This window comes from Amblyomma americanum, chromosome 11 (assembly GCF_052857255.1).
Source record: "Amblyomma americanum isolate KBUSLIRL-KWMA chromosome 11, ASM5285725v1, whole genome shotgun sequence".
NCBI classification, from domain to species: Eukaryota; Metazoa; Arthropoda; class Arachnida; order Ixodida; family Ixodidae; genus Amblyomma; species Amblyomma americanum.
Genome location: NC_135507.1, coordinates 100,249,106 through 100,259,664, shown reverse-complemented (window position 1 = coordinate 100,259,664; position 10,559 = coordinate 100,249,106). Strand labels below are relative to the sequence as shown.

At 51.6% G+C, this 10,559-nt stretch overlaps 1 protein-coding gene across 2 annotated transcripts in view; it reads right to left on the bottom strand.

Annotated features, from left to right (window-relative positions):
- Window positions 1–1,199: 1,199 nt before the first annotated feature.
- The window catches only part of Atg10 (Autophagy-related 10), a 76,891-nt gene continuing 67,531 nt past the window's right edge, over window positions 1,200–10,559 (bottom strand). For both annotated transcript variants that reach the window (XM_077644417.1, XM_077644416.1), the window contains 3 exons: window positions 3,087–3,184; window positions 2,945–3,030; window positions 1,200–1,468 (listed from right to left, as the gene is read on the bottom strand). In XM_077644417.1, the coding sequence (XP_077500543.1) occupies window positions 1,363–1,468; window positions 2,945–3,030; window positions 3,087–3,184 (290 nt within the window). In that variant the 3' untranslated portion in view covers window positions 1,200–1,362. The remainder of the gene's footprint in view (window positions 1,469–2,944; window positions 3,031–3,086; window positions 3,185–10,559) is intronic.

Below are 10,559 nucleotides of genomic sequence, written 5' to 3'. Positions count from 1 at the left end.
CATATTAACTTTCTCTAACCATTCAAAAATCACTATAAATTTAAGCACAGTTGTTTCACCACATACTGGATGGTGTTGCTTATTCAAAAGCAGCCTGCACCGTTCAGAAGGCGCCATATCGCGCTATTGTTCAACTGAACGATTAAATAGGCCCTATACAGTAAGGGTTCAAATTTAAATTTTCTTCTGCCATAGATTGCGTAACGCATTTAGTGCAATTGTTTTTTTCTCGATCTGTCGTCATATCTTGTTTCCCTCGATATGAAAATAGGAAAACGGCCGAGTGGCCGAAAGAATAGATTGGCACCTAAAAGGCGTGGGCCAGAATCACGCACGAAGCCATACCTGTCTACCTGTGTTTTCATCTGCTCCCGTTTTCTCGTGCTATGGACGGAGGGACGGACAAAAACACTGCGAAAAAAGAGGAGACAATATGGTAATGAGAGTCATTTCGGCATAAATATAATTGAAAGGACTACTGAGTGGCGCAAAATGTGGCCCTTGCCGTTAGTTGGGCTCTCCATGAGCATGAGAGGCGAAAGGCCCCAGAGAATAAATTTTCAGTGTCTTTAGTGTGCTTCGTGCGTTACAAATGCTCCGACATTTGTTCGACATTTTGTAGGCCCTATTTCAGTACGTCGCGGAAGCCCGAGACATCCTGAGTGTGGACAGTATGCCGCAGGCGTCTGATGGTGTCTGGTACTCTTTAAGGACCAAGCCAAAGCCCCATGGTACGGGCGTGGCATCAGAGATGGGTGCATGCAGTGCCGAAATTATCAGAAGCTCCTCTCATGATGCCGCAGATAGATGCACACACTCATCGACAAAGTATTCGTTTCTTGCTTTTGTCTCTTACAAACTAGCTGTAAGCACGGAATGTTGCGTTTGCGTAACAAGGTATTTTCCAAGCGCGGCGTCTATGCTGCCGGCTACCAACGCACTTTGGAACGCTTCCATGCACAGCACATAGCAGTCAGTTTGACGCTTTGAAAAACTTGGTTAAGCCCGCTCACGGCGAAAAAAATTTGCAGCTACTGGACGAACTATTGCATCCGGTTTTACTTCGCAGACACGGCTGCAGCAGAGGAGATCAGCGAAAGTTTTGCCATAATCATAAAAGACAACTCGACCAGGGACTTCACCAGACAACGTATCCCTCTGCGATCATTCCGGCGACAACATGCCTGCACTGCTGCAAGGACTGTTCAAATCTTTGGTCATGTTTCTCAACACACACAGGCACAGGGGCACGACGCCCCGAAAATTAATTCCCACTTTGACGACAATATGTAGCTATGCTGTGACAGGCCCTTCACTGCACCGACGACGCGGGCGCCACCTCAGACTGCACAGTCCGTTGAGTCAGGAGGGTGCCGGCGCAACGATGGAAGTGTATTGAACAGGAACCACCAGCCCCACCACTGGTGCTATGGTGCTCAGCCACGTGATCAGGTAGTTGCGGTGTTTCCTGAAAGGAAAGAAAACAACGAATGCTGCAATTTTCTGTTTCGTAATCACTTCGGCGGCGTCTGCCCCAGTATATAGGTAGAGTCTTGGTCAAAAGTCTTAAGGCCATAGCGTTCAGCTGCAGCGAAATGAATGTTCGTAGAATAATCCGTGTATCGGATCATTCAAAACACAAGTCAAGCAGCACGCTTTTCTACGGCAAGAAGAAGCCTTCTGCTAGCATTTGAAGGCCATTCGGTTTTCAATATTGACGTAATGGCTCTGTTATTCGGCTGAAGCGAAAAGCATTTGGCCTTAAGACTTTTGACCAAGACTGTACCTTTACCTGTCTGCTTTCTTCATGTGAAAAATCCGCATTCTTAGCGAAACAGAAACGGTGACCTATCCTACTTTGCCTTTTGCCGAATGAAGTTTCTCGTCCATGGTCCTCAGGGCTCAATTTTTACATCTAAAGGTGCTACAAGCACATTATCGTCGACTGACACAAACCGCCACTGGCCAGCATATCCTGCGTTCCCATGAAACCCAGGTACCGGCCAATGATGCAGCATTGCTCTCCATTGCAAAACTACTACACCAAGAACTGCTCGTTAAGCCGCCCCCGTAACATGCACCCTGAACACCACAATCAACGTCATAGAGCTCACGAAATCACTCCACCGATATTACGACTCCGAACAGGACACCGTATGGGTAGATGCAGCCTGCCCAGGCAATGAAGCGATAGCTGCCGTGCTGGATCACGCGCACACACTCCAAAACTGCAATCCGAAATTTCGTACGAGGCTGAATCCACATCCCTTCTCATTGCATACTGGACTCGCCTGCCGCACCCCCGCCCCGTCGTGTGGAGCTGATTTGGGTGCCCGTGCAGTCTGGGAATCCTGGAAACGAGGCCGCCAACTTCTTATCCCGAGGTTCTTCAAACAGGCCTCTGGCGGCCTCCCACCCGCAATTCACGCAGGAGCGCGCGTACACTTTTAGCGAGCTCACACAAGCCTCTAAGGCCTCGCGTCAGCTATACCCCCACCGCAGAAGTCCCTCAGCAATTGAGAGGCAACCCTTTGGCGCAAATTACAAAAACACACTCCTCCCCCCCTTTCCTCTAAATCTTTCTCACTATCACCCCCTTTTCCTCACTTCATTCTGCCCGTTATACCTAGTGACACGGGCTGGGGCATTTTATTTTTCAATCTTTTTTCCTGCCCCACCATAATTTTTGTACACTGTCCCGAACTTGTCGCTTCATCGCCTCCAACCAAGCGCGGCCGCCGCAGCCGGGTTCGAACCTGAGTATTCTAGCTCAGTAGCCCCACGCTCTACCCGCTAAGCCACGGCGGGTCGTGCGTGTTTTGCTCCAAAGAGGCTTCTATGATATCGCATTACAAATGGATGCAGCCCTCCTCAGAATCGCTTCAAAGAAGCTGTCACACGCGGTGTCGTGGCTGACGCTGAAGGGGACAAGAGCAGCGCTTACGTGTGCCGGCGGCGCGTCTGCTCCATCAGCTGGGCGGTCTTGCACGGGTGCAGCTGGAAAAAGGGCACGCCCTGGACAGGGTGCTCCTGCACCAAAAGTAGCCGTATAAGTGGCTGAAGCTTCTGAAAGCATCCACTCGTACCTGCTGCGTGACGGTGGTCCAGCGAAGCTCTCTCAGCTGCTCCTGCAGGCAGTCGGGCATAAGGGACCACACCTCGCTCAGCGGGAGCAGGCTGCCGTCTGCGAAGGGCAATGCGATTTACGAGACCTGTTATAGTGATCAAGAAAGAGCTGCTCGCCTGCTTACCGCCATGGCGATTGCTGATGAATAAATTGCGACAGCGCTTAGGCTAGCTAAAATTGGCTACATTCAGCGATAGCACCTTTTCCTTTCTTTTAGCTCCTAGGCAGAAGTGCGTTTTTTGTGGCTTCGGCTGAGCCAGGACACCACCGCGGGTCCTTAGGGTTAGGGTGCTTGGCTACTGAGTCGGAGTGCCCGGGTTGGAATCCGGCCGGGGCGGCCGCGTTTCGATGGAGGCGAAATGCTAAGGCAACCGTGTGCTGTGCGATGCCAGTGTACGTCAAAGATCCCCAGGTGGTCGAAATTATTCCGGAGCCCTCCACTAAGGCACCTCTTTCCTTCCTTCCGCTGTTTACGTGCCCGCCAATAAGTGAGACAGTTCAGTTCATCATTATCATCCTCAGCAGCCTGACTACAGCCACTGCAGGACAAAGGCCTCTCTTATACCTCTCCAATTAACACTGTCATTTGGTGGTGGTGGTGGTAAAAACATTTATTAATTATAGAGAGAGGTGTTGGGGTCCTTGACCTGAAGGGTCACGCCCTTACAACCACTAGGTGGGGATGCCTAGTCAGGCACCCCATTGGCGGTTGCCGCAGCCCGGGCACGCTGCGTTAAGGCCCTTTGGGCCTGGAGGGTGCAGCAGCCGGACAGGGTCGCCTTCCAGTCCTCTCGGGTGGGGTTTGGGATAGGGGGTAGGGATGGGGTCTGCTGGCAGGCCCACACCATGTGGTAGGTGTCCGACACCTCCCCACAGTGTGAGCACCGCCCGTCGAATTGAGGATTGAAATGCTTTAGAGTTGCCGGGCACAACATCGTGTTAGTGAGCAGGCGCAGGAGTGCCCGCTCGTTGGCCTTCCCCAGCCCTTTGCAAGGAGTGGGAAGAGTTTGGTGAATGGATTTGTAGTAATCGCACATTTCCTTAAAAGTGTAAACCGGATTGAAATCGAAGTCCTGGTCATCGTCGGGTCCCGAGGGAAACGCCCGGAGAGAGAGCGCGCGGGCGGCGGCGTCGGCTGCTTCGTTTCCGTGGAGGCCTTGGTGACCTGGAGCCCAAATAATAGATCGGTGCGCAAGATCGGAGTCTCTGCTACAATTTTGATAGATGCGATAAGCCACCTTTGGCAGCTGCGGCCACCGTATGCCTGCAAACTTCTTAATCTCATCCGCCCACCTAATTTTCTGCCTTCTCTTGGAATCCACTCCAGCGGTTATCTTGCCTTCACAATACATGCCCTCCCCAAGCCCATTCCTCACACTTTCACTTTCTGATAACCAAGATTATGAGCGTGGACAGCCTTTCCTGGAGCCATGTTATGAATCAAGTGCGACGCCGCACCACGAAAAAATTTAGAGGGCAATACTAACAGTGATCGGTGTAAAAAATCGCGTACCTTTTGCGATAGGAAACGAAGCAGCCTTGCATTTCCAGTGCTTGTGAGATTATCCGAGCCTAGCGAGTGTCAGGCTAAAGCACAAGCCACAGCAAGTGTGCACCATGCAAGGTTGAATTAATCCCGCTAGCAAGGCGCGTAACATATCACTTTACTTCTGAAAATTTATGCTGAACACCGTCCTGCGGGGTGACCACTAGTGGCTCGAATATAAAGGTTCACTCACTCACTCAACTCAATCCCTCACTCATCCACTACAGTGCGGAATGTGTACAGGCGCATTATAATGTTTGCTGTGCCGGAACTCACCGGCACAGAAATGAAGACCACCCATGTCTAAAATTGTGAAAATAATTGAAAATTGGTTTTGGGGGAAAGTAAATGGCGCAGAATCTTTCTCACATATCTCGGTGGACACCCGGACCGCGCCGTAAGGGAAAGAAGAAAGGAAGAAAGAGGTGCCGTAGTGGAGGGCTCCGGAATAATTTCGACCACCTGGGGATCTTTAACGTGCATTGACATCGCACAGTAAGCGGGCCTCTGGAGTTTCTTCGCCTCCATCGAAAGATCTCAATGTTTGACAACCGGAAAAACATTACGCACACAGGCCCGGTCACCGCTGCCTGAAATCCGCCTTGAATACACGACGGGTGATCGGCTCTGCCGATTGTCTGCTGGAGCCGCGAACTTCCACCCCAGGCCAACAAGGCCTGCACCACCGTGCGCCGGAAGTGACAAGGCATCAGCGGACATTTTTTTTTCTTTTCCGAGGTGGGATCACCCTTTTACAAAATCTCGCAGAGCGTAGTTTCGACCACGCTGGGCGGCTGCTAGACCTAATGGCGGCGCCAACGCCCGGCGCGGCGGAGCCCCTGCTCTGCAACAATACGGCCTCCCAGCAAGTCACCAGCCAGGGATATGACCCGGAGGCGATGACGTGAACCACCGTTCATCCACAGAACATGGGTGAGCCGACATCAGCACGTTGGCTCAGTGGTTAGGGCGCTCGGCTACTGATCCGGAGTTCCCGGGTTCGAACCCGACCGCGGCGGCTGCGTCTTTATGGAGGCAAAACGCTAAGGCGCCCGTGTGCTGTGCGATCTCAGTGCACGTTAAAGATCCCCAGGTGGTCGAAATAATTCCGGAGCCCTCCACTACGGCGCCTCTTTCTCCCTTTCTTTGACTCCCTCCTTTACCCCTTCCCTTACGATGCGGTTCAGGTGTCGAACGATATGTGAGACAGATACAGCGCCATTTCATTTCCCCCAAAACCAATTATTATTATTAGCCGACAGCAGCAAGCTTCAACAGCGCCGCACCCGCTGCCGCGGTAGCTCGCCGAGCGCAGGGCCATGCCCTAAAAGCGGCGTCCGTCGACGCGGCCTCCCCTGCCGCTCACGCCGCCGGTGCCCGCAGCGACAACTCGCCGGTGTCCGCTAAACGCACAGCGGGCCGCACAGACAGGCCTCTTACGACGTGGAGGCCGCAGCCATTACCAAAACCGGCACCCGAAGACTTCGTGGTTGTCATCAATCCGCGAACTCGAGTATCCTTGCACGAGGTATTTCAGGACACCGGACACGGGCGGGAGTTCATAGCCTACCTCGAACAGGACTCCTCGCAATTCATCACAGTTATCCCGGTACGGGACCAGAACTTGATTCCCATCTACACACCAAAAGCCGAAATTGCAGGCAAGATTATCGGGGACTTCAAGATCAATGTGCAGCTTAACAATGTGATGGTTCGGGCTAGTGGGTATGTATTATGTTCCATAGCGCCGCCATAAAACAGGCGACAAACACAAGCGCTAACTTGCGCTAAGGCTTTATTTGGTGCACACAGAATTTATACATGAAGAAAAAACGACACACGTCAGATTAGACAAGATAATTTGTGAACAACAACCTTAAAAAGCAAATGCAACACGTTTCACCGGTTGCCATACTGCCCTGAGTCTAAAAATGCGATATCTCTTTGCCAGCGACAATGACGGACTGCTGACGCAGCTTTCAAGTCCGGCTCTTTCGATTGCGGAGGCCTCGATAATTTGTCTTCTTAACCCATCCGCATTTCTGTCAATCACGTCGCATTCTTTAAAACCAGGCTTGCATTTAGGAGCAGAATAATAGTCCCACTTACTGGCCACCTGAAGCAAGACGGCGGCAACGTCTGTTACGGCGTGGTCACCGTACGCAACACAGACACAGCGGAATCCTTCCGCTCAAGTCTCCAGTGGCGCCACGGCGAAATTCTGGAGGTATGCAAGTTCGGTACGTTGAATAAAGCGCGTATCACCTTTTCCAGGAAGCAGAAGCCGCGTTACGTTCATTACGAGTCGATGCTCGTTCAAGTCCGTGAATATCAGCGCACCATCCCGGCCTGCGGTCCCTGCGGTGTTGTCGGTCACCGCATGGACGCCTGCCCCAGCCCAAGACCGGACAGATGTGCAGTGTGCGGCCAGCAAGCCCAGCTCGCTGATGGCCCGGGTACGGGACCCTCACGAGTGTGTCCCAAAATGCTCTCTGTGCGGCGGAGCCCATACCACGGGGGCCCGCGCGTGCATTGCGAAGTACCGAACAAAAGTACCTGCACCCGGAGCAGGGACCGACGCCCAAGAACGGCCGTTGTAAACGTCGGAAACGGCGGCCCCGCCAAAACAAGGACAAGGGAGCCAACCAGCCCCCGAGCAAGCCAGGCGGTCCATCTAACGGCAAGCCGGAGTTGCATCAGACAGTACCACCGCCATCCCGAGCCGACGTGGAGAAACTAACACGTGCTCCCCTACCAGTTCCTTCGCGGGCGTGGGCGCAAGCCGTCATCCAGAGATCCCAGGTGAGCGGCAAGGGCAGGGCAGCCCCTTCTCATCCCCCTTCCAAACCGCCGACAAAAATGGCCGACCAATCCGAAATTCCCGCCCTCAAAGAGGAAATTGCTAACCTACAGAAGAGTCTTGCCCTGACTGAGGCGCGCTAAAATTTTCCTGCCCAGAGGCCCACTCCCCCCCCCCCCCCCCCGCGGTGGAGGAGATGGATAGCGACAGACCGGCGAACGCGCAGAGTGCAACCGCGCAGTCTTGACGCGAGGGTTAGCGCACTGGAAGCCCAGATGAACTCCCCATTCTCTGGCCGCTTTAGAAATGCAAATCACCGCCACCATCAAGGCGGCTCTAGACAAAATTCCGACCATTTAGCCGCACATATGACCAAACAAACTCTAACTACCAGGCGCTCCAGCCCACTCAAGCGTATAAGGAGCCACAATATTAAGAGTGGTAGACCAAAAGTCGCACATGAGGAAGAGAATTAAGCCCACCCTCAACCTGAGCAGCATGACGGAATATGCTGTCATTGGACCACCCTGCTCAGAGGCGAGCCCCTTTCTAGTAAGCATAAATTCTAGTCATAATCATGGCGGGCACTCCTAAACCGCGATGGTGCTCACGCAGCAATTCGGCCCCGTTCAAATTTTACAGTGGAACTGCCGAGATTTCAAGGCCCACACTAAGCGGGCCGACCTCCGCCTTTTCCTAACAACGTTCCCAAGTCTTCCTGCTGTAGTGGCCCTCCAACAGCCGGAGGACGCAGCCACTCTCACAAATTATATATCAACAGGATATACAGAGCTGCCTCTGCGCACATAAAAATTATACGGCCTCCCCAGTGGACCTGGATTACAAAGCGATTTTCTCGTATGTGATGTTGACGATCCTTCCGTTACGTAAACAGGACCTATACCCCATTACACGTACTCAACGTTTACAGCTCTCCCAAACTTCCAAACGTCATATTTGCAGACTTATTCAGTCGCGCGTTAAAGGTGGCGAACAGGGACCCCTTCATAATTATTGGGGACATTAATGCCCCCAGCAACTTATGCGGGTACATACGTGAAGAAAAACGAGGACACCAGCTGGCGGAACTTGCGTCAACGTTGGGCCTTACTCTTCATACGAACCTTGCACAACCCACTCGCATTGGGAACTCCGTGGCACGCGACACGTGCCCGGATCTCATCTTTACCAAAAATATTAGATATGCAGAATGGCACAACACCGAGGAAACCCTGGGTAGCGACCACTGCATTTTTGCGACCACAATCCGCACCAAGCCCGTTACAAGACCCCATACTAAAGCAACACTTCCTGACTGGATCAAATTCAGATTCAACTACACTATCCCTACCCTTAGAGCGAATCAAGGTTACACTACCTGGTCACAACACATCATCTGCCAACTCAAAGATACCGAACAGCACGTTCAGCTTTCAGAGGCGAACCCGGCGGTGGACATGCAACCACTTCCTTCACCTGTGGGAGGCCCGGCACAGCCTCGTCCGCCGATGGCTCCGGTAGAAGCATAATCGGGAACTCAAAATCCGCATCGCAGAACTCGCCCAACAAGCGGCAGAGTATGCGGCCCAACTCGGAGTATGCGGTCCAAAGTGGTGCCTTTTCCGCGCCCTCATTGATTCGACCCAAACCCGCTCCGAAACCCAAAACATCTTCAACGAACAATTCACATCTTCAACGGAGACACAGCCAAACTGGCTGACGCGCTCCGAGATAAATATCTGTACAGAGACCAGGATTCGCGTGGTCCGGCTTACTCGTGTGCAGGTTCTGAGAACGCAGAGCTGGATCGAACGTTCCAGCTTGACAACCTCAAAGCGGCCGTGGCCAAGATGAAACGAGGGACAGCCCCGGGCAGGGGGCAAGGTGACGGTGAAACTTTCAATCAATCAATCAATCAATCAATCAATCAATCAATCAATCAATCAATCAATCAATCAATCAATCATGTTTATTTAACATCATGACGATGTTGGGTGCGCCGACAAAAAGCCATTGGGAAGGCTTGACGAGGCCGACGCACCCCACAAGGGCATTGCAGTGGTACACAACATGATAGCACTTCGAGGGATAAAAAAATAAAAAAAAAGAAAAAAAGAGAAAAGAAGAGAAAAGAAATGAACAAAAGTAACATATTTGGCATTAGCTGTACATCAATTCGGACTCCTTATTTAGTTGATGTGGGAGAGTGTAGCTCGCTAACGTCCACGAACCGGCCTACGAGCGGCTGCTCGAATATTTCGATACCATCTGGACGGGAGGTAGAAAGGACAGACCGACCTCTTGACGAAACATTCGGGAGCATTCTAAGAATATTCGAGGAGTGTTTAAACCCCCTAACTTTGACCAATGAACTGCCTCTGGATGAAAGCATCCGTTTCTTGGACTTAAGCCTCCGGTTTACGAACAACCATGCCTGTTGGATTTATGATCCTAGGGGAAAAAAGCCGATACTTCCGTACGATTCGGCACACTCGAAATTGGTGAAAAGGGGTATAGCTAAGCTTTGCTTTCGTAATGCATTAAACAAGTCGTGTTTTCACACAGTTGAGGAAAGCCTACTGAAACAAACTGCCCGTCTACGTGCGGCTGGCTACCCCAGTGAATTGCTAGTGTCAGTGGCGGAAGGTGTTCTAAAAGAGAAAAAAGCGGAAGGGCAGACGGGATGCAATCAACAAAAGGGACAAAGAGATGATAAACAAAAAGTTGTGGTCATCCCTTATATGCATAAGATCTCGCACAACCTTAAGAAAATAGCGAAGAAGGCCGATGTTAAGGTTGTGTTTTCTGCACCAGAAAAACTAATAAAACTGTGTAAAGCGACAAATCCAATGAAAAAGCCTCGTCCTGGATGCAAAATCAACCACCAGAATCCTTTTGTTGCATGTGATCAGGGTGTTGTTTATGAAATTAAGTTACCGTGTGGAAGCAGATACATCGGCCAGACCGGTCGGTGTCTTAACGAAAGATTACTGGAGCATAACAACAATGTAAGATCCATTGCTTCATCAGGTTTTCTGGCTAAGCACTGTCACCGTTGCAATCATAAACCTGCCTGCATACCCGAC